The sequence below is a fragment of the Meleagris gallopavo genome, chromosome 4 (genome assembly GCF_000146605.3).
Source record: "Meleagris gallopavo isolate NT-WF06-2002-E0010 breed Aviagen turkey brand Nicholas breeding stock chromosome 4, Turkey_5.1, whole genome shotgun sequence".
Classification (NCBI taxonomy): domain Eukaryota; kingdom Metazoa; phylum Chordata; class Aves; order Galliformes; family Phasianidae; genus Meleagris; species Meleagris gallopavo.
In genome coordinates, this window is record NC_015014.2 from 45,236,128 (window position 1) to 45,262,518 (window position 26,391).

At 37.0% G+C, this 26,391-nt stretch overlaps 1 protein-coding gene across 1 annotated transcript; it reads left to right on the plus strand.

Annotated features, from left to right (window-relative positions):
• Window positions 1-6: 6 nt before the first annotated feature.
• On the plus strand, window positions 7-26,186 carry GABRA4 (gamma-aminobutyric acid type A receptor alpha4 subunit). Its single transcript, XM_031553139.1, has 8 exons — window positions 7-139; window positions 251-369; window positions 9,496-9,563; window positions 12,463-12,683; window positions 12,786-12,868; window positions 14,589-14,732; window positions 15,996-16,148; window positions 20,758-26,186. Exons 1-8 carry the CDS (start codon window positions 57-59, stop codon window positions 21,060-21,062), a joined length of 1,176 nt encoding a protein of 391 aa, XP_031408999.1. The 5' UTR covers window positions 7-56; the 3' UTR covers window positions 21,063-26,186.
• Window positions 26,187-26,391: the final 205 nt, after the last annotated feature.

Genomic DNA, 26,391 nt, shown 5'->3' on the forward strand with positions numbered 1-26,391 from the left:
CGTCCCCGTCCCCCGCCCCGGACAACGTGCCCAGGCGTGAAGTATGGCATGCAAAGATGGTTTCTGCCAAGGAGCCAGCCTTCGCCATGTCCTCGGGTCTCTCCATCGCCCTTCTACACTGCCTGTGCCTGGCGACGTGGTGAGTACCCCGGCCGCGGGGCGACCCCCTCCCGGCACGGCTCGTAGCGGTGCCGCTGCCCCGAGCCGGGTGTCAGCGGCTCCGCTCACCCGCTCCCTCTTTGACTTGTAGTCTCACCGGGCCGCCGGGACAGATCAAAAAAGAGGAGAAATTGTGGCCGGAGAATTTCACCAGCATCCTCAACAGTCTCCTGGATGGCTATGACAACCGCCTGCGCCCGGGATTCGGAGGTACGGGCGCGGCGCAGGGGTGACCGCCGTCCATCCGAGGGGCCCGGTGGGGAGCGCAGGGCTGAGCCCGGCTCTCTGTGCGCGCAGCCGGGTCCGCGGCGTTGCGGGCGCACCGCTCGGTGGGGGTGGGAAGACTGTCCAGTGCCGGGATCTGCTGCCACCCGGGTGCTGAGGAGAGAGAGGGTAGTTCTGCCTGTGCTGCGGGGTCGTGCCGCTGATGGGCTCTGTCCAACGAGTTAGAGAAAGCCGGCACTCGGGAACCCGGGCACGCAGCAGTAACCACGGTTGCTCCCGTTCCGCCTTGGATTTGGAAGTAGTCAATTGCTGCGTAGGAATAGGGATTGGAGGGGTCGTGAATTTGCCCGCACCCACGGTGTGGATGTTTCAGTTTCTTCTGTGCCCCTTGTGCTGTGAGCGAGAAGGCAGGTTGGCTCTTCTGTGTGGGTCTAGTGTTACTGTTGGGATGTGGAACTGAAAATAACCAGGACTGGGACAAAATACAGATTTATTTTATAATCTGGCATGGAGCTATTAAAACATAGACTTGAAAGTTGAAAAAAAAAAAAAGGTTTAAAAAGAAGTGCTACGGTTCTTCTCATGATGTGCAAAGGTAGTAGAGCTTTATAGGCTGCCTCTATGCGGAATTGAACGAGATCCTTGTGTAGGTTTATGTTGCGAAATACTTTCTTCCTCCCCTGAAAGTACCTTCTTCATACACGTGATACAGCCACACTGACGTGTATGCCAACATGTTCCACACATACCATATATTGTGCTTACATGCATGATCTCTCCTAATATCATTGATCACTTCTTTATTTTCAGCATATTGAATAAATGAGGCCTCCCATAGCTTAGCTTAAGTGGAAAGGAAACTGAATTTATTGAACACCCAGAGGAATCATTAAGAACAGGTAGCTTTTTTTCCATCTACTCTCTGCAGAGAGGTTACAGACATTTCTGCATGCATACAAGAGATGTGCTATGTTTGGCATCGTTTTAGGTTGAATGCCAACTAATTAGTCATCTAGCAAATATGCTTTATGAGCATTATTAGATTTCTAAAATTAAACAACTACTAAATATGTAATGTGACATACAGTTTATGTTTATTTTTATTTTGATACAGTTGTCACTTGCAGGATATTTTGCAGAAGTAGACCTTTTTCTACAATAAGTGCTGCAGACTTTCAGCAAAATGCTATCAAGAAGGAAAAGTTCCTTGAATCTCCTTGAACTTCCATAACTGCAGAATTGAAGTAAATAATACAAGGAAAAAACCTTCACATTTCAGTCTGAGGAGAATGTTTCTGAGTATATGTCTCGTGAAATGAATATTATGCTACTACTTACTTCTTCTTTCCTCATAATACCTAAATCAATCACCTTTGAATTTTGAACTTCTAAGTAACACATGGGCAAACCTACTTCAATTTTGAAAACAATGCCTGGCACCCTAGCTCTTTGGTGCAAGTTATTGTCACCTTATTTGACAAGAACAAGAACTAAAAACCAAAATCAACCAGAAAAAGAAACTTCTCTGTAATGGTCAGATATGACCTTTTGATACAACTCAACATGGTCTGAGGATTAGTTATGTGCTATCCAAATTAAGTTTTCTCCATGTTATTTATTTATTTTTTTTTTGCTGATGATAAGTCTTTTGGCAAATGGGACTTTTCTTAGAAGTGGCTCACTTGCCATTATAGAGCATAGCAAACAAATGTCATCATAGTGGGAATATTTAGAGATGGAAAGTGTAGTGTGTTTTGGTAACACTAAAGCTGTTTTATGATGAGCAGCAGAATATTTATTTTTGTTTTATTCCTGAAGCTGATTCACCATCTAAATTGCACGTGGCTCAAAATGAAATGAAAGTTTTTATTTTAAGAACAAAAGACTTCACAGTGGTCTGACCGATGCTGATTTTAATCTTCAAATCAATGAAAACACTTCTAATTCTGGTGCAAGTGATGTTTAAAATCGGGCTTGGGGAGCTAGCCAAATTCTGAATTTTGCTGGCTTATTCTAGAGTAACTATAAATAACAATTCATGAAGATCTTTGCATGCAAAGTAGAACATATTAAATTTTGGAGATTTCCTAAAACTGCATCCAGTTTCTCCATGCATCATTAATAGCACAATGTTGGTGGTTATAAAGAAGTTAAATCACCTGAGCATGCTTGTGAATGTAAATGTGGCCTCTCAGGAGGGTTTTGAACCTTAATGGAGTATAATATGGATCTTGCCCTGTTATATGTTATGTAGTAATGTGGCTTACCTTGAGGGTAAATAGAAGAATGAAGTTTCCCATGTCATTTGATGAACGCTGTGCGTTACAAAGTTGCTTCATGAAGCAGGTTAAAAAATCCAACAAGTTGCTGTCAGTTATTAATCACCGAAAGGTTTGGTAGTGTAATAAACAAAACCAGAAGGGTTCATGGAGGAGGTTGAAAGTTCCCCTCGACTTTGGGTGGGAGGAATCTAAATCCTTCAAAGAACCGAGAGAAGCAAAGAGGTTTCAACAAGAAATTTAATTAATTAGAGCAGAATAGGCATTTTTGTGCATGAAAAAAACCCCGCAAGTGCTGTCAGGATGACTTTAAATGCATAACAGTTTGAATTTCAGTAGTGGGAAAGTATTTAGAAACTAATGAATGAAGTAATGCTGCATGATGTTTGAAAACAGTGTAGTGGAAGTGAAGTCAGTTATGTTCTGTCCATGTGCCATTTTGCTGCTGTCCTGAATTTCAGAATGAAGTTTTTATGCATGTGGATTTCCCAATCATGTCCAGCCTGTAATCTAACAGATCACAAGAACAGAGTGTTGAGAGAAGTTACCTGCAGTGTACTCAATGAAAAGCATTATCTGCTGTAAAACTTGATGTTACCCAAGTGCTCTTATTATTCAGATGTAAAATTCTGAAGGAAAACCATTTGCGCCTTTATTCCAGTTTTTATCTGCTTTTGAAATTTTTGCACATGACAAAAAAAGAAATGAAAACTCTCTAGAAAATCACAAAACCTTGATTCTTCTCTGGAAATCACTTTGTTACCTTTCCTCCAGTGATTAGATTCAAAATGGTTGTAGAACTCCAGACAGCTTTTTGATATAGGAGCATTATTCACTTGGAATAAAAGGTCTGAATCTGATTTGCTATTTTTAACACTTCTATGGTTTTAGACTTTACATGAGGAACTGGCAGAAGTGAGGGCCCATGAGATCCAATTAAAACATCTGCTGGATCACAGAACCACAGAGTGGCTGAGGTTGATAGGGGCCTCTGGGTCCATGAGACCCAGCTCCAGCAGGGGTACCAGAGCAGGTACCATATCTAGGTGGTTTAAGATTTCCGAGGAGGAGACTCCACAGCCTCTCTGGGCAGGCTGTACTAGTGCTCCATCACCTGCAAAGCACAGAAGTGCTTCCCTGGTGTTCCGAGAGAACCTTCTGTGTTCCAGTTTGTTCCCATTGACCCTTGTCCTGGCACTGGCCACCACTGAAAAGATCTTGGCTTCATCCTCCTTGAACCCTCCATTCATGTATTTATGGGCATTAATGACAACTCTCTGAGCCTCCTCTTCTCTGAGCTGAACAGTCCCATCTCTCCCAGTCTCTCCTCATATGAGAGGTGCTGCAGGCCCTTTGTCATCTTGGTGGCCCTTTGCTGGACTCTTTCCAATATGTCCAGGTCTCTGTTATAATGAGGGACAGAGAGTTGGATGTAGTACTCCATGTGTGGCCTCACCAAAACTGAGTAGAAGGGAAGGATCACTTACTGAGATTATGAATTTAAAATGTTATGGTAACTTTTAAAACTTATGTGATATCCTAGCTCATTACACGTCATTTAGAAAGCCAAGAAGGAATGAGGCAGCTGTGGCAAGTTAGAAGAGCATCCCTTGCAATGCCTGTGTATCTGCTAATTCTAAAGAATTTTTCTGCTAGGTGTGCTTCTGATCTTGGGAATTTTGTTTTTCAGTAAGATTAAAGAAAGAAGATGTGTGGCATGTCTCCTGTTCAAGGCTCTTAGGTTGACAGAAAAATCCTCTGATATTAGGTCTTTAAAAATCCCTTCTGAGCTAGGCTGTATTGCCCACCGCATCTTCCTGGCTCCTTGTGGTGTAGTTGCCCATTAGTCAGTGAAGACTGGAGCTCTCTTTCTCTTTGGTTCTGCTTATTTTTGTGAGGTACAGTTTGGCATGAAATCTCATTGTCAGCTACTAAAGTGGTGATTGCACTTCATCTTCCTCTTCAAAAGTCCCCATGCATTCTGGCTCATGAGTAGAAGGAACAGGACCGTGTTCATTTACTCTCCTTTTTCCTTCCTCTTTCTCTTGACCTCGTAATTGTGAAATTACAACAGGACACCTGGTGGAATTAAATATATTGGCCACTATCTTCCTTAAGAAGACTGAGAGAGCATCTCTGCCTCTTCTAGGCTGCGCCATGTTTGGCTTGTGAATGTTTCTGAGTTTCATTTCCTGTCAAGGCAAGAGGAGTGATTGTAGTCAGGAAATAGATGCAGAATAAATGCGAAGAGGGCAAACAATTTTTTATTTAGAGAATAGAAGAGTATCTACATTATTATCTTCTCTTATTAAAAAACTCATACATACCTTCAAGATTCCGTTGTCCAGCATAACAGATTTTGTAATTATTTATTTTTTTATTACAAATGGACTGGCTGTGAGCATCATAAAGTGAAGATGATCACTTTTTTTTTTTTTTGGGCAATTGCCCAATCTTCTTCAGCTGATGAGAGCAGATGATTCAAAGCCTTGTTAACAGGATTTGGTGTTATATACCTGTAGTTGACTGGTTTGAATTTGGCCCAGGTTCATAATGCTTGAAGTCATTACCATCTGTCTGTTGTTCAGTGACCTATATAAAATTAGCTGATATTCTTGGTCCAGTTCTTTGTAGACAGGTGCCCACGCTGTGAAAACAGGCACCGGTGTCAGCCTTGTTGGCTGTCTCAGCAGAGAGTATCTGCTGAACAGACAAAGAAACAGAGCAATCTCCTCATTTCTGGAGTTATGTTTTTTTCCTTTTCAAGCTTTAGACATGATAGCAACTTTTACATTCTTCTACTATGTGCTGTTGCATTCAGTGTATTTACTTCTGAATAAAGTATGTAGTCCGAGCATTTGAAATGACCTACCCAGTTCTAAGTTCCCAAGAGAAATTTCGTATGTAGCAGATGTTCTCTTGTTTAATTCCATAGTAGAGGACATGCTTCATATAATTGCTTTTTATGCAGCAGGCAAAAATCTGAAAAGAAAGCATCAAATCTTTCACAAACTGCTACTGTGTGTAGCAGCTACATTTTTTTTTTTTTTAAGACGTAGATGTGGAAAGTGATGTAATGTAATTTCATGTATCCTGAGACTGATCTCATAACAACAGTGATCATGCTTAGCATTTAAATTGTACTTTGCACGCTGAGACCTTTGTACAGACTTGTTTGCTAAGGTTTGCAGTTGCTTGTGTGACTCTTGATGGCAAAATCTCCAATCTGCAGTGAGCTTATGCAGGGTTTGACTGTTTACATACAGTGGAGATCTCTGTGGTGACAGTTGCCTATGGAGACGAATGGATAATGGAGTCCAAAGTCTTTTACTGGGAGCTCTGCTGCAGTTCAACCCATATGCTGGCATCAAATGCATGGGAGAGCTGTCTTATGTTCCTCTTCACAGGGTTATGGCCTGGCATCACTTCTGCAGCCCACATGTAGCATCTCTATCAAGCACTGAACTATTCTGGCTTTTTGCAGAGGTTGCTTTTAATTCTACCAGAGCTTCTTTAAAGTATATTATCTTGCAGGCAGTGATTCAGACTTAACCGTTCCCACTGCAGTGTGTAGGACTCTCCTCCTATTTCATTGACATAAAAATACACACCAGTATGTTAAAAATAGTTCTTCAATGTTCCTGAAGACTTATGGTGGTTAGATGCTTTCTGAACATGCATTGAAGGGGAAGTACAAGTGGTCATATTTAAAGTTGATTGCCCTGCATTTTATTGCCAGCTGTAGAAGGTTAAGTTTTCTAATAGGATCTTCTGCTTCCACAGCCCAATTTGATTAAGTGGTGCAACATGCTTATTTTGGAAGGCTCCTTGAATCACTAGTAAAAGTAGGTTAGGTGACTGCAAATCACCTCTTCGTTGACAGGAATTCCCATAATTAATAATAATTAAAAAAGAAAAAGGTGTGACTCACTCTTTCTACCCCCGCTATAGTTTCCAATTGGAATTAGTATATTCTGTTCAACAATGAGAGGAATAGAGGATTGGTTTTGGTATCACTGTGGCTCTCTTGGCTTGGCCTTGAGTGCTGGGATGCTCTAGAAAATCCAGTATTTGCTCTTAACAGTTATGGACTGAGATTGTAGGTGGAAGATTTGGTACAGGACTGTAGGTGGGAGGAAAAGCATTAGGAGAATAATTAGCTTTCACTGTCCCTTGCAGTTGTCTTTTCTCCTACCAAACATTTTAATGTTTGACCACAGTTTTGGGTGCAATGAAAGGATTTTCACACCTGTAATGTGTGGATATTGTTTCTTCTGTTGTGATGCCTAAAATGTTTGCAGATCTTTGTTCATCTGCCGTTATCTAGAGGCCTAAAACTTGTTTTTAACATTTGTTTCGTCACCATAGTGCCATCATGTCAGGGGAGAAAGCAAAGGTAAACTTTACTTTCAGCCTTATCTTGTGGCTTTGTTATCTGTCCTGCTTCCTTCTGTCTCATGGGTCCCACTGGTAGATAAAAGTTTGAAAGCAGAATAGTAGTTACTAGAAGCACAGTTTTTAGTCCTGTGTTGCTGAGATCAGATTCCTAATAGCATAAAATCATAAACTTTTAGATTTTGAGACTAATTTCCTGATCTTAGAGCTTACCTTCTTTGCAAGAAATCCCCAAAAATAAAGTTCCAAAAAGACTCTGAATGCTTATTGCCTGTGAAGCTGTAATCTAATAAAACAAATGAAGTCAATACTTGAGGAAAACCAGCTCCTGCCTATGGGAAAAATGTTCCCTTTTGCTCTGTTTGATACAATTATAAAATTACAGTGTGCTGTGAGGTAATGAAAAGAAAATACCATAGAAATACCATTCCACTACAGGTGATTTTGTTCTCTTTTTAGGAGTATAACTTTCAGTTGTTTTTTTTTTTTTTAATTGTTGGATAACAAAAGACTCGAGCAATGTGAGACAATGTCTTTGTCATTTCTGTAGAACTTTGATTTCAAAAACACTTTGACTTCACCAGATTAAATAAATAGATACTGTGTGTGTATATGTGTATTGTATGTAGTTTACCCTAGATAAATGATAGTGTGGTGATTATGGGAGATCAGATATTTGGATTGCTTCTGTTTCTACGTCCCAAGTACAATTGGGCATTTCTTTCCTGTTTTTTAATCATGCAGGTAAATTTTTTCACTTCTAGTATTGACAGCTCTGAGTTTTTTCCCTATTTCTTAGAGTTCTGTGGAAATAATTGTATTCAGAAAATTTAATTGGACTACATTGTCAGTGAAATGATTGGTCCAACCACTCATTGGTTTCTGTACCATGATGAATGCTTAAGTATTTGTAGAAAGGGAAGCAGCTTCCATTTGATATGTTTAGAAGAGCAGAATGTTATGAGTGTGTGTTAACTGGAACTTAGGAAATTCTTAAAACCTCTTTGAGACAGACGTGGTGAAGGATCCAGCTTTCCAGGGACCACTGAGCTGCCAACTGTTGTAGGGTGATTTTTCTTTAGATTTCATCTTGAAAAAATGTCTCTCTACAAAACTGTTAACTTCCATTAAAGAGTCTGTTTCTTGACATTTAGCTGAAAAGTTCTTAGCTGTTCTTCTATACATAACTTGCAAACTGCTCACTGAAATAATTTTGTATGGTTTTCTTTTACTTTTTGTTCACAGTTTGAAACTTCTAGATGCATGAAATATAGCTTCCCTGTTTTCAAGTTGCATATTTATTTCTCTCCTCTTAATATTTGATTCAAAATGATAGTCTGTGAACAGCAATTATTTTTTTCTTTCCAGAGGCATAAATTCTTCAGCTTTTACTTTCCTTAAGTCTTTCTTCTTTTTAATTTTGTATTACAAATACCATGATAAATCCTGAATTAACAGACTTGAGGCACTTATCTTCCTTGGGTTTCAGGAGAGAAACTGTGGTTGTGAATTTGTAGATTATACTGTGTTTTCAAACAGATACTGTTTGGTAAGAAAACCAGCAGATTTTCATACATTTGTGATGTATGTTCGCTACTCAAATTAAACCATTAGGTAATGCTTTTATCACAGAATCATAACTATAATTATTAATAATTAGCAGTTTTCTAGAGTTTTACATTGAGAACTGATATAACTCCTGCATGTGTACTTATGGAAAACTCTAAAATTCTCAGTTGTAGAGTGATGCCATTCCTGTATTTCAAGTTGCTTTGTCCTGTCTTGGAGGGACTGATTATGTTGATATGAAATTGCTTTCTCTGACGGTTGCTTGACATTCCCAGCTGTGAATATTCAATACTTTGGTGCACTGTCATAAATAACAGTAGCTCTTGCAAGACGGGCTATGTAGTAGCATGTGTTCAGACCCCCCAGAATACTAAGATACCCAGCTCTTACTTTGTTTGTCAGTATTAAATAACTTAACTATTGATTTGGATGTGGATGCATCTCTTGATCCTGCTAAATTGCCTAGTGTGTAGCACAGTAGTATCTGTAACCTGGTTATTACCAATAAGACTGAATGGTAGCAATAGAGACCTTGGGGAATGTGGATTTCTTGAGTTATGTGCTTGTTGTTGATCAGCATGGTGTTTTCCATAAGCCTTTTAATTTGTTGGTACCTGTTTTCTTATCTTCTGAGTCAATGCTGGTTTTCTAAATGGGGATTTGCATGCCTTTGATCTACTTGTGGGGTAAAGACGGTTAAGTAGTGCTTGTTGTTAGAGACATATCTGAAATGACCTGTATTTTCATTTTGCTCTTGTTTGTCCACAGAACCCTCAAAACAATAACTGTTCACATGCCAGGATCACTTATGACAATTGTTGACCTAAAAAATTCACATTTTCTTGCTCACTTCCTTTTCATATATTAGGTCCTGTTACGGAAGTCAAAACAGATATATATGTCACCAGTTTTGGACCTGTTTCTGATGTAGAAATGGTATGTATTGCTGGAATTAAAATGCCATTTCCTGTTTCTGAGAAACCATTAACTGCAGTAAGGAGTGGATGATTAATTCATGTCTCTGTACTGTTCTGTCAATCATACAAAGTAGACAAGATTAGTAACAGCTTAATTTATATCTTATAATTAGATACAGCAGGCCTGATTCTGGTCACACTTGCGTTGTTTTTTGTCTGGTTTAAGGAAATTACTTCCTGGGATTTAAAACAGATTTTTGTCGTGTAGAGACAGAATCAGGCCTTGTGGGGAGTGTCACAGTAAGCATACTGTTGGGGAAAAAAGTAATGTCTTTGAAATTGCCTTTCCCTTCTCAAATGCATGTTATTCTCAGGTGAATAGTAATGACATAATTTCACAAATACTTGTTGACGTTTTCTTTTCAGATGAATTCCTTTTGTTGGTCTTTGGGCCACTTTTAGCATCAATTTCAGCAAACGTTTGACTAATAGGAGTTTTCATAACTGTCTGCAGAAATTGAATGTCAAAATGACATGCATGAACTATTCACTGAAGACAAATATTGCATTTGCAAGTACTGTTATTTGTACCTGAAAGGCAACTGCATTTGGGGTCAAATCCACTGCAATGTGCCTAGAGCGTACCCTTAAATCACACCACAGTTTCTCATTTCTTGGATTTTTTTATATGAAACATGGAAGTAACAGAGCCATATGTGCATTTATATGTTTATACTTCTTTAAGGGAAAGGCAGTTTCATGGCGGTAACTTCCTTCATACGTGGTGCTATCCTGCACTTTCTGGGGCACCTGATTGGTTTTATCCTGGGGAAAGGTATGTGACAGCAAGCTGTTTTTATTCAAGGACTAGGTCCCTATGCTAGTCTTGTGTGGAATTGCATCTTACACATTCAGTGGTTGTTATGCACAGTATGATGCTGTTCAGTGTGACAAAGGGTACAAGAATCTGGAATAATAAGTCTAGTAATGTGTGTCTCAACTCTAAATTGAGTGCTGCAATGAAGCATTTTATGTACTGCCTCATGAGAAATTACAGGTTACCTTGGAGAAGGCAGGAGTGAAAACAAGAAATGGAGGTAGGTAAGGAACTGGCAAAAGGAGTATTTACAGCAGATGTTTCCCCTTTTGTCATTAGGGATTGATTAGGAGGCTATTCAGGGATCTTGGAATTGGTTTTGAAATGAATATATCCATTGTGATATGAATGTGGCTGCATTCATAAACCTTGATGAAAGTGTGGAGTGTGAGAGTCTCAGAACAGAGGATAATTAGAATGTTTTTTTAAAACTGGTTTAGTTTGATTCTCAGAGTTAGAGTTATGAAAAAGGTTGAACTCTCATTTTACAAGATCTATCATGTGCATGCTGATAACAGAAACTGCTACTGTAAGCTACTCAATTACTAGCAAGAAATGACAAAGAAGAGAGGCTTCTCGTAGACTCACTGTTGTAACGCAAAAGTGTCCACACTTCTGCTCAAGACTTACCAGTCACGAAGAAAGAACACGGAAGAAGATTTACACTCATCAGCTTAATAGAGAGGTACTCATGTTATGGGGAAATTGGCTGGTCAGTCTCAGTACCAGTGGTTGTCGACTGGTGTGGTGTCTACTCTGGGATCATCCCCAGCAGATGCCAGTGGCAGCAGGCCAGCAAGATGTCTGCTAACCAGCCTTAGTACCGCCACAATATATATGAGTAGGAGACAATAAAGCATTGTGTGTCAGGATAGTGAAGGCCATGCGCAGAAAGGATATATATAGAGCAAATTTCTTCTCCGTGCAGAAGCTAGAGGTGGTTTACTTGTGTTCCCAAGATAACATGAGCCCTTTTTCATGGTCTAGTCTCCTGTTCAGACCATGATCTGTATTTTTCTGCACAAAAGTAAAGCAAAATGGAGGGATACATCCATAGAGAAGAAACCAAATGTAGTTCTAAGATGCACTGCACTTGCAGAGATGCATCCGTGCCCATATGAATATGACCATACAAGTAGTTTAAAGTGGTAATAATATGCAGAGGAGTTTGAAATGAAGTCTAAGAGCATTATTTGGCTTAACACAAAGATGCACCTTTAAGTTCCAAGGGATTGAAGTTTCCTGTGCTACCTTCTTCAATGCCATGTAATTGTTTTCATAATTGTTTTAAAATGCTTTAACTTCCCAAGATGAGAAATGCATTCCTTTGTCAATTAATTTGCATGTGATTTCTCATGATGTACTTGTGTCTGTAGTTCTGCAGTTTACATGTTTCCTTTGGAGCACTTGAATGACTTTTCTGAGGGATTGAATGGAATAGCTATGTAGTTAAAAATAAATGTGTGTTTTTACGAGTCTATGAATAGTTCATTGTATGTGTTTTGTGGCCATGACAAAGAAAATGTTCAGCTTTCTTCCTTTAAAAGTTTATTCTTGATCAGTTGAAGTTAAATTTCCCTTTTTTGGCTTTGAAATGGAAATAATCATTTCTCCAGATACTTTAGTTTATCTATTTAATTATTTGTTTTTTTGTTTGTTTTTTTTCTAGTGCTGGCTATCTTTTCTTTAAAAATTTGTTGACATTTGTTGTCACGGATCATTTTGTTTCCAGTAATATGCTTGACTACAAATTAAACTGCCTGCTTCCTGCAATCTAATTAGATTAATTGTTCCTTAATTATTAAACGTGTATCAATTTATTGATATGACTAATGTGGGAAATTAAGGAGTACACAACACTATTTAATTGGTGACAATATGTTTGTGTGGTGGACTTAGCATTTTCTTTACTACTAGTTTATTTGCTCCTGAGGGATTTCTTTTTTCTTTTTTTTTTTTTTTTTTACTTTTTAGGTACAGGAAACTACTTATACAAGCAAATGTGATCTTTATTTTTCTGCAATTTTTCTGCAAAATACAGGAGTATACAATGGATGTCTTCTTCCGTCAGACATGGGTAGACAAAAGATTAAAATATGATGGCCCTATTGAAATTTTAAGACTTAACAACTTGATGGTCTCGAAGGTGTGGACTCCTGACACTTTCTTCAGGAATGGGAAAAAGTCTGTTGCACATAACATGACCGCCCCAAATAAACTCTTCAGAATAATGAGGAATGGCACTATCCTGTATACAATGAGGTATCTAGCTTGTTTTTTCAGCTTCTTACAATTACTGTATGCAAAAGATATGCTGCCTAGACAAAATGGCAACCAGAGACTATTTAATTTGTTCCATTATAGGCTTACAATAAGTGCAGAGTGTCCCATGAGATTAGTGGATTTTCCCATGGATGGTCATGCTTGTCCTCTCAAATTTGGGAGTTGTAAGTTACAATTATGAAATTTCTTGTAACTACAGAATTTAAATAGTAGAAGTAGATTTTGAGAAATTACTGAATTTTCTGAATATTAGTTGTGATATGCAGTCCGTATGCAGACAAAACTCCTGTTAAGTTCTTTAGGAATTTTATTTAGGACCTTAAAATTAAAGCCATTCAGAGAACTGAAAAGTGGACAGTGATTCAGATACTGTTTTAAACTCACTGTTCTAGCTACACTGTTGTTTGAAGTATATAGTTTTTCTTGGTTCCTAGGGATGAATTGAACACTCAGGGAAGCGAGAGATACTCTGCAGAAGAGGGTGGGATCCATCTCAGCTTACTGCAGTCAGGTAAAAGGTGGCTGGGGAAGCAGTTTACTTGACTTTCTTTACAGTCAGTGGAGTCAGGTTCACGTCCTGAGATAGGTTTTACATTGTGTGAAGATTTGATCTTTGTTCGTCTTATGATGTCCTATCTCCTGGCCTGTAAAGGGAGTCTGCGTGACAACTACAGGCTAGATAGTTTTTAGACTGGTGAGAGAAGTCTCAGTGTGGTGCAGATGACTGTCCTTTTCTGCTTTGTAGTGTGGATGTTATCCAAAATCCTGTAGTTGACTTTTGCTAGGAGTAATGTTTTGGGCCATTTTACATGCAACAGAGGAAGGTAGTAATGAGTCCTTTTTGATTTTAATCCACAGCAGAGATTGCTGCGACCACCTGGGTATGGTTGATGTGCTTCATTTTCTGTCCTGTCGCTCTTCTAAGCCTCCTTGGTCACTGGCTTCTGCTTTTCACTGGGATGTCGTCGGTAGCTGGACAGTAATTTGTTTTCCTTGACCCCTGAATTCTGAAGTTAGAGGTTGCTGGAAGCTGCTTATCCCCTTAGCTTATACATTTAAGTTATAAATCTTGATAGCTAAGCAAAAGGGGGATATTAAGGATGCTTCTCTGATAGGGCTTTTCTCCCAGTTAGTGAAATTAGAAACCAGGTCCTGCTAGAATTGGCTTTGGCATCAGATGTGCCAAAAGGAAGCTTCGATAATGGGGACTTCTCCATTGGCATACTTCTTAAGGCAGAAACATAAATCAGTAGAAATTGTGTTTGACACTAATCTGGTATCTTTTTCAGTGAAACTTGAAGTAGCAATTTCAAATACAAGATTGGTTTAATTTAATTTTAACAGGAGTTTGGACTGCGTAGGGATTGAATGCTAGCCCTAAGAGATGTCTTTTATATTAAATGTTACAATATTTCTTTGTGTGCTTATTTTTGGGCTGCTTTGAATCTTTTACTGACCTCTGATTTCTGGCAGAAGAAATTAAATTTCTGCTTTTAGATAATCATTATTTCATGTAAAGAAATGTGCACCTCATCTCCAAAATGTATCCTCCTTATCATGCTATTTTTACATAACAGTATATTTTAATGTTAAAATTTTGGATAGAAATTTCTAAAATAACTTAAAGATAACCTGTACATGTTTACTGAGGGCTGATGTAGAACAAAGTAGTGTTTAGACTTCACATTCAAATATGAAGTTAATTTGTGTATAATGCTTGATATACTACCTTAGCTCCAATTTATTTTTGGGGGGGTAACGCAGAGGTTGTCTTCTAAAGCTGTTACTGTGTCTTACTGATTGATTTTGGTAGATTTGGGGGGGTGGCATTAGTAAGGTTTAAGAAGTTGTTTCCTATTTATGCAAACTGGTGCTGTGTTGTAGATGCATATCCAAAGAGTGAAATGATTTATACCTGGACAAAAGGACCTGAGAAGTCAGTGGAAGTTCCTGAGGAGTCTTCCAGTTTAGTTCAGTATGACCTGCTAGGGCATACGGTGTCCAGTGAAACCATTAAATCTATTACAGGTAGGAATGTCATCAGTAAGAGTCAATTTGAGTCAAACTAACCCTGTAATACTACTCTAGGCTTTTTTTCTTTCTTTTATGTAAGGTATTTTACTGAATGTCATAGGCTATATATTAGGAGGAGAGAGCGTAGATCTGAATTAGGTTTCTGTCCTTCAGATATACATTTGCAGATTCATTACTGTAGATTGCAAAGGTCTTTCAGAAAGCTAGAATCAGATCATTACTCCAAGGGACAAAATGAGTATTTAATCACTGCTTAAAATGCAGTTTGAAGAGTCAAGAGGATGCCTGGGTGAGGAAATAATTTCTCAGCACTGTAACCACATTATTTGCAAAAGACTTCCTTTGTTTGGTGGTACAAACAGCTCAGGATAAAAGTAGAGCATACAGAATGGGTTATTAAAACCATTAAAAACCCTCTAGTCAGATAAGCATAGGCACGAATGCATTAGTCACAATAGATACTTCTGCTGATTTTCCTTACTTCTTACAGCACAAAAGGCAGCTATGGGCATCCTAAATGAGTGAAGTATCACTTATGAGCAGTTTACTGATAAGCAAGCATACTCTCAAAATATTTTTAAAAATTGGAATCATTTTCTAAACATCAGCAAGTTTGGGTGTTGTAAGATGGTCATAATTAAACAGAGCAGTACGACACATATATTTGCTTTGTGGATATTTTTCTTAAGGATAAAACAGTATTTTGCAGTACTGTAGAAGTTGACCTGCTTGCATATCAATTATTATGAGTTAATGACCTGGTTTCCCTACTATCGATACAAAATTCTTTCTGTATTCTTCCTACTATTTAGATAGTTTAATCCGTTTGTGCTGAAAGTGTAATTGTTTTGTTTAGTATGAGTAATTATACTTCATCTAAACTTACACTATTTTTAATTATTGTTAATGACTTTTGCATTTATATCATTATCATCATGGTGCTGATATATAAACCTAGACTATTCTCTTCAGCAGATGCCAAAGGAATTTTTAAATCATACTTGCATTACAAAAACTAATCCAGAGTTAGCTACACATTTTATAATATTTTATATAGCATTTTAAGAATGACACTATAAGGACCTTCTATTTCCAACATTTTTTGTTTAGAACTTACCTTTGTTCTTGTCTCATAAGATGTCTTTCTTTCTATATGTGTTAAGTATGTTAAGTTGTGTGAATCTTAAAGAGTCTTAGCTAATAGTTTGAAACTGTTAATCTGTGACAAAAAAGTGTAGTCAGAATTTTTTTTTTTAGGTGAATATATTGTTATGACAGTTTACTTCCACCTCAGACGGAAAATGGGTTATTTTATGATTCAGACGTATATCCCATGCATTATGACCGTGATCCTTTCTCAAGTTTCATTTTGGATAAATAAGGAATCTGTACCAGCTAGAACTGTATTTGGTAATTATTTCAGTTTTTCACTTTTTATCGTGCTTTCTCAATTATTTTCTCTAGACTAGGCCTTTTAAGGTCAAGGTATACTGCCTCTGTATTAGTGCAGATGCAAGGACTTAAGGTAAACTGAGAAGAATTGTTACTATCAATGTATAAAGAAATTAGTTTGTGAGACCTTGGATTCAAAAGAAGGTTGGAATATTTATTGAGAAGCATAACCTGGTTGCCTGTAGCAAGTGGGTGTACACTATGAGGATTTTAAGTGCCTGGAGTATCAGGATAAGAAGACTTGGCCCAAAGTGATCTAGTCCTTAGTCTGTATACAGACTGGTTTTATCCTTCAGTGAGCAGCAATGCAATACTTGAACACATGCTTTCTAAAATCCTTTTAAAATAACTTGGTTGGGAATGTGTGAGATTTAGATATCTATATATCTGTGTCATCAGTGGAAGCTTGCAGTGGTTAAAGCTTAGATGTAATTTCATGATTAGTGATCTTCTTTCCTATCTACTGTTGCCATTATGAAAATGGATTAATAAAGAAAAATGATTACAAGATATTAAAAGTGAACTCATCAAAATATAGTTTAAATGTGATGGTATAGTAAACACTGAAAATAAAAATTTTAAAAGCTTCAGCAGAAGACAATGTGTAAGTAATTAAAGGAATGAAATGGAAATATGGTTCCTAACAAAGGAGTAAGACAAAAACATTTTTAAAAGCAGTCTTCATAGAGAGAAATGTCTTGACTTTACAATATACTCTAGTAGAAAGCTAGACTAATCAAGAAAATGTTCTACGAGAAAGCTTTTCTATAGCTAGGTGCTGGAAAGAGTGACAAGAATTAATGTTTCTACGTGATAGCTCACCCAAACATGTGAATGAAGTCTTAACGCTGTTCAGTATCACAAATTAGACAAGATTTATTGTTTGTTGTAAGAGAAATATATCCGGCAAGCAGGTATGTTGTTTCACATGTCTTTCCAGTAATGTTGAATAATGGTACTTCCTAAATAAGTATAGCCATAAACTGGAAAAGTAGAATCTGTATTTGTAGACAAAATGTGGTAATGAAAATGCACAAATTACACAGCAATAGAAGAAATATGTGTCAGTATATCCATATAAGAAGCTGGGAACAAATAATAATAAAGTTTGGACATCCATTAAGTTACGTTTAGTTTCTAATATGCCTTTGAAAAAAAATGTCTTACAGTATGGCTATAAGTACTTTTTTAAAGTTTTCTGTTAAACGCCAAAAGGAACCCTGTTTTCTAAAGGTAATTTTAAGAGAATATAGAAATGTTGCAGGCAAGATGTAAAAACAAAGACAGAATATCTGCTGTGATACTGACTTTCCAGAGGAACAGTCAGAAGAGGCTAAACAAAAGATTTTCCATTGGACAATGCATGGCTGGAGAGAACTTGGCAAAGATAACAGAGGAAGGACACACAAAGAACAATATAGGGAGTTTCTGCCTGTCAAGATGTCTGTTAATATGAAAAAGATTCTGAACGCGATGCACTATGAACACTTTTCACATGGAATAAAGACGTAATTTGGTTTTGCTATATATTCTGAATGTTTAACAAGTTGTGTGGCTGGGAGATAGCATTCAGAGAACATCTGTCTTTTTATGTAGCTCTAGTATGCCACTTGAATAGAACACATGCATAATCTCTTGCTTACAAACCCGTTGTATGATGTCTGAACAGTTTATCTTGCTGATGAGCTGTTTTTTACATATCCCTGAAATAAGAGTATCTTGCTGGGAGCTGTCTTCCAGGACACTTTTTCACAAATAAGTGTGACCTTTTGCTTTCTTATGTCCATATTAAAAATAAACTAAAATAAAATGGGGAGGGATTGGGCATGCAACTAAATTCTAGTAATGAATCTGTGTTCAGGCATTTGACTTAACTACAACCATATGACAAACTTCTCTTCCAGTTTTAGCTTATGAGTGCTGAGTGGTCTGATAAAGCATGCATGGAACTGCAGCACATGTCCTTCAGGTTCTTTTGTGAATTTGGAGACCACCGTAGTCCAAAAAAGCTGGGTAACAGTGCTGCAAGAGAAGGAATGGATGAGTTGGAAGATGTGAGGACATTGCACTGGTTTATTGCCTATTAGCCAGGCTTGTTTATGCAATTGCATGTGAATAGTGGTTTATACTTTTTATAAAAACTTCTTGCTCTGTTGCTGAAACTTTTAAGTATAGGAATTTAATAAAGCTTACTAAGTTACCCCAGTAAGAGCTATAGGCTTGTGAATCTGATGATTGTGGAAGACGAGTGTTTCTTAAAGTGAGAAAGAGAGAATTTTCTTTTCCAATCAGTTTTTTTTTTTTTTTAGTAGTGAAATACTCTTAATATATTTTTTTTCACAATTATGTGCAATTCTGATCAGAAGCTTGCAAATATTTTGCTCTGGATAGTTACAGTTCATATGTATGTGCATATATATATATTGTGTGTGTATGCATACAAACACAAGGGCAAGAAATTAAGTTCTGGTAAAATCGTGTGTGTGTACATATATGCGCACAGGTTTTTACCAGAACTTAATTTCCTGCCCTTGGCACATATCTAGGAACAGCTGCAGTGGCAACTTGCAAGTCTCTCAGAGGAATTGTTTTAATAGGAAAAAACTGAGGAAAACTGGGGTAATAAACAGTGTAATACTGTACAGCCTGCCTTCTGCTCCATATATCTGGTTAGTCATTCATTGGTTATTCGAGTCATTTCATCCTATTTTTAAATCTGTTAAGTAAATGTCTTTTTAAAATACAATTCAGACAACCTATTTGCTTGAAGAGAACAAGAGCAGAATCAGGAAGGATAGGGTAAGCAGGGATGTGTCTCTTTCAGGATAAAATAACTTCCCATAATTCTTTCTCAGAATTAAATATTTTTAGTGGTGTGTTTTTTCAACATCTTCCCACTAAAGAAGATTTTGTGTTTTTTATCCTGCTGAGTTTGCTCTAAAATGCTATTTGAGCTTTTATGAGCTAGACACTGCTTCTTTGTCTTTAAAAAACAAGCTAGCAACAGCAACAGAAAGCTCTAATATGAGAGACTGGCTTAATTTTTTCCTATTTTCTGTATGACAATGTCTAGTTGAAGGTTTTTTCTTGGTAAGTTACCTAAATGAGATATGCCTATTTAGGAAACAGAGTGTGTGAAGGTTGTGTTTGAAGACAGACTATCAATTATTTTGAATTCTTTTCTGTGTATACATTTAATCTTGAATTACTGTGAGTACAATGTTGTTTTCATAAAAGTGAAAACATATGCACTTGTTGTCAATCTTCCTTGAGATTATTGTGGTAGCACTTGAGCAATGTTCACTCTGTACATGGCAGTTTCTATTTGGGAGACATGGGATACTTCATGTTTTAACTAGTCTTGGAATAGTTTGGATGAGAGGAAAAAAAATCATACTTTGTTTTCTATAACTAGTGTTTGCACTTGAAGCGTCACAATGAAGTGGTCATATTGTGTGAGCTCAGTATTCATGCATGTATACTTTAATTGAAGTTGTTCTTTCAGAAGATGAAATCCTAATTAAATTTAATTGGTTGACTAGCAGCAGAAGAATTTAAAAATTAAGGTTATGACTTACTAATTAACAGAGTTGTTAACATAATATTTGAGTTTTCCTTAGCACCAAAAAAAATTTGCCATGTTCTAGTGGCATCTGGTTTATGAGCGTGATCAGAGTAATAGGTAGATTTCCAAAACCATTAAGGAGAAATCATGCTTTTCTTGCAGTCTGAAGAGCAAAATATACCCTTGTTAAACAACTTAATTACATTCAAAAATTTAAAAATTATTTGTTGTAGGAAATTCTACAAAATTTGACATAAAAAATATGTATTGAAGGCTTTCACCTTTTCTGCACATGAACTGTAGATAACCTAATGAAGGCATGGCTCTTTTAAAAACTGGTTATCTGTTGTGCGTGTACAACTACTGCTCATTAGTACATGGTGATTACTGCGACTTAAGTCTAATGCAGTATTCATAAGATGCATAGAAAGGCTTTCCTCCATTTTCTTAATCTAACAGAGGAATGAGTTGTCTCTAATCCAGCTCTGTTATTTCTTTCCTGTGTTCATTTTTATGAAGAGTGGATTGCTGAGTGTACGATCTCAGAAGTTCTAAAGATTGTCTTGTCAAGCAAACACAGGGTGCTCTGTCTGATGGCAACGTCTGAATCTTGCTCTTATGGCAGTAGTATTACACAGTGCATTATTTTGCTGCGCTGGAAAAAATGTAGATATGTTATACTGTATTTCCTGTGTTGATTTTAAATGTGAAAATCTCTAGTATTATTACTTTAATTTGTGGTAATATATATACATACATTTAACTGAATAGGAGATTTATTTTCTTCAATTTAGTGTCAAGATTGAGTGTCACATTCACTGGAGTAACTTTTGTTACAACATTTTTCAGTGTAACTGCTTTTTCATTCATAATAATTGGCTTTACAATCAGAGATAGAAAGGGATTTAAATCACTCCTAGGTGATATGAAACTTTGTCTACTTTCATATTCTCTGTCTGATTTACTTGCATTCAGCAGTGCTTTTGTTTTGTTTCTTTGAAGGAATAACCACAGTGTTGACAATGACGACACTGAGCATCAGTGCAAGACATTCACTGCCAAAAGTATCATATGCTACTGCCATGGACTGGTTCATTGCGGTCTGCTTTGCCTTTGTGTTTTCTGCTCTTATTGAGTTTGCTGCTGTCAACTATTTTACTAATATTCAAATGGAAAGAGCCAAAAGGAAGACGGTAAAATCCCTCCTTGAATTTCCAGTTGCTCCAATACAAAGAGAAAAAGTACAGAAGAGACACACACGGTACGTTTTCAGTTTACACAAATATTTTCCATTTTTCTTTTTGTAGCCTTTCTCAACAAAAACAAGTCTTTAACTTATTTCCTCTGAGCCCCAAAATCTCCCTCTGCCATTCCAGCATCTTCCCATCCCTTGTAGAGGAGACAGTGAATAAAGTTCTTGACATTAGTTTCAGCTGGTCTTCTGCAACCCACCAGACTTTTATCTCCTGCTCAGAACTGTGAAACAGAAGAGTCTGTTTTGCATTCCCTTGGGGACAGCTACTCTGGAGGCATGCAGTTCCCTCTATAGGGCAATCAGAAAAAAGCGCTCAGCTCGTTCTTCAGAATCTGGATCCAGAGTTGTTATAAGTGTCTGGCAGACAAGTTTCCCTCCTGTGTGAAGTATAAATCAGTATTCTGCAAGACTAATGCTATGCCATATTTAATGAAAAAATCCTGTAAAACTTTATTTGATTTTTACCTGCAGTATTAGAGATTGGAGGAGGAGGTTATGTCTGTCCATACCTGCCATCTCTTCTGTATTTTGTTGTGTTTTAGTGAAGGTCAGTTAGAATGGATATCTTTAGGAAACTTTCTTTTCCTTTGTGTGTTGATTCTGCTTGGACTGATAATACAGACAAGATATTACAGATTATTTAGAGAACATGTTATCTTCTATGATTATTTTTTTTTAATGAATTAAAATATGCTAAAGCATTGCAATTATACTTCAGAGAATTTCTCCAATCAGCACTGTTCTCCTTTCATTACACTTGTTGCCTGTGTAGAATTTTCTTTCTTAATCAGTTATAATTTCAGGAAGTTTTTAAAGAACATTGGATAAAACATTTGTGTGCACCATAGATGTCATTTTTATGTTACCTGTATATCTGCACAGGAGCTCACCTCAGTTCCTGAAAAGATTTTGGGGCTCTTAACAGAATGCTTTTCAGCTTTTATAGTGCTTGAGGTTGTGAGACTTATGTGATAGTTACCTCAGTGTGTGGAACAGCTAACAAGGGTATGATCTTGCTTCCAGTTGAGCTTGCCAATGATTCTCCTTCCCTCCCTTTTTTGGTTCCCCTTTCCTTGCTAGCTGCTACATTCCTTCTCCTATTCTTCAGACACATAGCTAACAAAGTCATTCCACACTTGCACTCGCCGTATGGTAGGCCAGTAACTCTGTTATGACTGGCTCTCCTGACAACATCACTCAAGATGTATGACACTGACAGCAGCATCATAATTCACTCTTCCTGTCAGACTAGTTTTGTAATTTCCTTTTACTGAGTCATGGTTTAAGAACTACTGTTTTAGATGAGCTCTTGGAAATTTTGTCTTCTGTGTCTTTCCACATCTCATTTGTTTTTTTCCTTATTCATTTGCTCTTTTTTGCTTTCCCACTCAATCGATTTGATATCACACCTCAGTTGGTTTCCACCCACTTCCATTTTTCTTCTTTGTTCTCCTATCATAAATCATTAGAGTTTTCAGTCTTCTGGCTATGTTGTTCTGCTAGCTCCCACTTCAACTTAAAAGAATAGATGTGTTCCTGAAGAGTTTATTGCATGTCACTCTGTTTGCTGCTAGCAAGAGACAGGAATAAGAAAAAATATGTTTATGGCAGCATGTGGTTCTTCTTGTGCAATAGAGGTATTAGTGTCATTAGTTTATCTGGATAATCTTGACTATACAGCATTCTGTTTAATATAGTATCGCAGGCACTCTGAGCAGTGTTAATAAGTATTTGTTTAGGAGATAGTCAGGTTTTACTTGAATCTGTAGAAAAATAAATTGCACTATAACAGATGATACTAGATTTATTTATAAAATCTAATTAAATCCAGAGGGAAAAGACAGTAGTCTTCTCAGGTAGTAATAGCAGAGGTTTAAAATACTACTTGTGATTCATAGTCAGAATTTCTGTGTATTGATCTTGTACTTAGCTTATCCAAAACATTTGTGTAAATGGTTATTTTAAAACAAACAAAACCCATCAGCAGCAACAACAACAGTCCACACAGATTCATTCAACTTTTAAAGCTAGGCAGCTGGAGGTGTAACAGTTCCACTGCAAAATTAATGTGTCTGAGGTAGATTTGGTAATCTGCTGACACATTTGGGGATTTTGAAAATACTCAAGGGAGCAATCTAGCATTTAGTAGTTTTATATATGAACACTATGAGTTTGTATAACAGTGATAATATTATTTGCACTGTTATTGTGTTTTCTCTAGTCATGCCCATGTTAAAACTTTCTTAGCTTTTCTGTGGGAGATGTAGGGAATTAGCCCACAGATATGATAGGCTTAGCTATCAGGCAGTGCCTTCACTGACTAGGTGATGATTTCTGTCCATGTATTCTGCTTCATAGAACGGTCTTTAGAAGCTAATGTGACTGGCACATTGCTTTCCAACCTGATGTGTGATACAGTCTTTCTACTTAATATTTTAGTTCTAGGTCTAAAAGGATAGTCTTGAATCTTATGTCTTATGAATCTAATCTTTCTCCATGTGTACTGTCTAACCAGTGCTGGATTTCCAGAGGTTAAAATCCCTGCTTCACTGCAAATTTGTGGTACACAAAGAATGCAGAGTGGTAGCCTATAGCATATCATCTCTAAGCATTATTTCTCAAGGTAAATGCTACACATCCATAGCTATATTATAGAATTTGATTTCTTAAGCGAGCTGATGCTTTTGTTTTGTTTTTTAAAGAGCTTGTACTATATTGCCACTACTGTGCTAGAAATTCTGTTGTTAGCACAATCACTAGAGATCAAGGAAAAACTGATTTACACCGTTGTCTCCTGGGATTTGATTGTCTTGGGACCAAGCTTAATTGCTTTTAGGTTGGAAGAACTAACCTGTCCCAAAGCATTCTGAACTCCTTTCTTTACTAAAAGCAGAAATGATGTTGCAAGCGTGTGATGGAAATGAATGATTTATAGTTTGTTATTGGACTCCTGAGTCTATTTTTATGCTTCTGCACTGTTTCCTTTTCCCTGTATTCCTATGAAGTTTATTTTTAAAGACCTACCCAATTTTGGAGATGAAAAATGTTACTGAAAAATATTCTTCAAAAATAGGCCTCTGAACAGTGTTAGCATGAGCTTCAAACTCAGCTGTTTGTTTCAAGAGTGTGAAACTTGAAAAAAACAGGTCAGTCTTGAGCAAACTTATTGAATGGATTAATTTCTTCAGAGTTGATTTCAAGGAGATTATAATTCCCAAATTTCCTGTTTTCTGAAGGCAGTTAAATGTTATAAACATCATCTTATGTTGGCCAAGTAGCAAAGGAACTTGAGGGTCAGGTTCTTCACTGTCTTATAGATGCACACTCCTGTCCTTACTTGTGGGCATACTGGTGTGATGTGTGAGATTATAAGCAATGTTCTCATTTTTCATGTTACTTTTGATCGGAATGTATAATAGCTCCCACTCTCCCAGTAAATGGAGAAGTGCAGTTAACCCCATCTCTTCTATATGAGGAAGGAGTTATCTGGGGAGCAGCCACATCTCAATTGGGATACTGAAACAGGCATAAATGGCAGGTCAAAAATTGTAAATATTTTTCTTAATATTTTACATGATATATCTTTCTGAAGAGCATAAATTGAAGTGTTACATTAAAAACTCTGGTCTTTTTCCTGACCTGCTTTACCTTTAATACATTTGATTGTGGAATAAATTTACATTGGAATTAGAGATATTTGTCTTCTGCCATGTGAGCAGAGTAATTACTGAAAGTACACAATGTAGTATTAGGTGTTAGGCTAGATTTTGATCCAACTAAAGTGTGATGTAAACTCCACTGAATTCCGGAAAAATAGCTGGGTGGTGATTAATTGAACAGAACTGCTGGAACTTGAAGTCGTGGAATGAGTATTCAAAGTGGGAATGATTTTTTTCTGATATGCACAGAAGGGAGAAGTGTAATTTCAACACTAGGTTTGTAACCAAGCAAGAAGTCCTGCTGGAGTTCTACCTTCTCCAAACCTTCCTTGGAAATGCGATAATTTATCACTCTTCAATCTTCTGTAAGTATTATAATGAACTATCACAATTGTGGGTAATGGAATATGAGAGGAATGCTCTGCTGTTATGTATCTGATGCTCAAAGATGGTGTTTGCTGTAGTTACAGGGAGACCTAATTTATATGGCATTAGGATAAGGCTTTTATTTTGGAAACCAAAGCTTAGCTTGGTAATGCCAATCTCTCAAATGATTATTCTAGAGAATATTAAGCCCTATAGTTTTTAATAAAAAATATTGAAGTGTTTGTCATTGTGCTGTTCTCCTGAAAAAAGGCACTCCTTATGGCTTCATCCTTAGATTGAACAATTCAAGTTTCTGTTTAATAATAAAAGTTACTTTCCTTGTAAGTTTTAGGCTTTCAGTAAGGTCTTCTATTGATCTAATTGCAACTACCTTATTTCTTTTTTTCTTTTTGTAGTATAAATATTCAAAACAAAAACAAAAAATGACAACAACATGTGGTTCCATTTCTGATCACCAAGTCACAATAAACCTATATAGTGACAGCAGTAAGATTTTCAGATTGTTTGATATCACTTATTATGCAAAATCTTGGGGAATTTATGGTTTTTCCTCATGATGACGAGTATGAAATTATGCTTATGAACTGAAGCCTCTTCAGATTTTCTGCTTAAAATTACTTAAAAGTATTTATACTTAATTTTCTGTTTTGTTTCCCCTCCACAATGAGTTTTCAATACTTGTCTGTGCAGTGACACTGAACTGTGTTCACTTTCACAGCTATGTGTGAGATTTCTAGCTGACTTCGTTTTTACTCTGGGAAAATTGGAATTAGAAGAAATAAATGTTGAGAAGCTTTGGAAAGTCTAGGAGGCAAGGACTGTTCAAGGCATTTTCAGCAGACTACTGAAGCAAATTCAAGTACAGCTTTAAGGTCACAAAAAATTGAAAGAAAATAATGAATCTCTTTCATCCTTAATCAGCTGTTCTACCTTTCATAGACATTATACAGAGCACCTCCAAAACTGACTATCGTGCAACATATCCTAGTAGATTTTTTGCCCTGCAACTCTCAGTTCATTTATTTTTGTCATAAATACAATCTCTAAGATTATTTGTGTGAATTTGTATATTTATATATGTCTCTTAACTACAGAACAGGCGGCTGGATTTCTTTGGCATAGGTTTGGCATCCATTTTTTGGAAAAAAAAAAAAAGGAAAACTTCTAATTTTCTTGTTCATGTATCTCTAATTTTGAATTCACTTTTCTTTCACTTTGTGTGCTTTTAAGCGTGAGCAGTACAATGTGGAATGCTCTTCTTACCTTTTCTCCCCTTCCCTCCCCTCCACTTGATTGAAATCATGAAGTCAGCACCATGTATGGTGGACTGGCTGT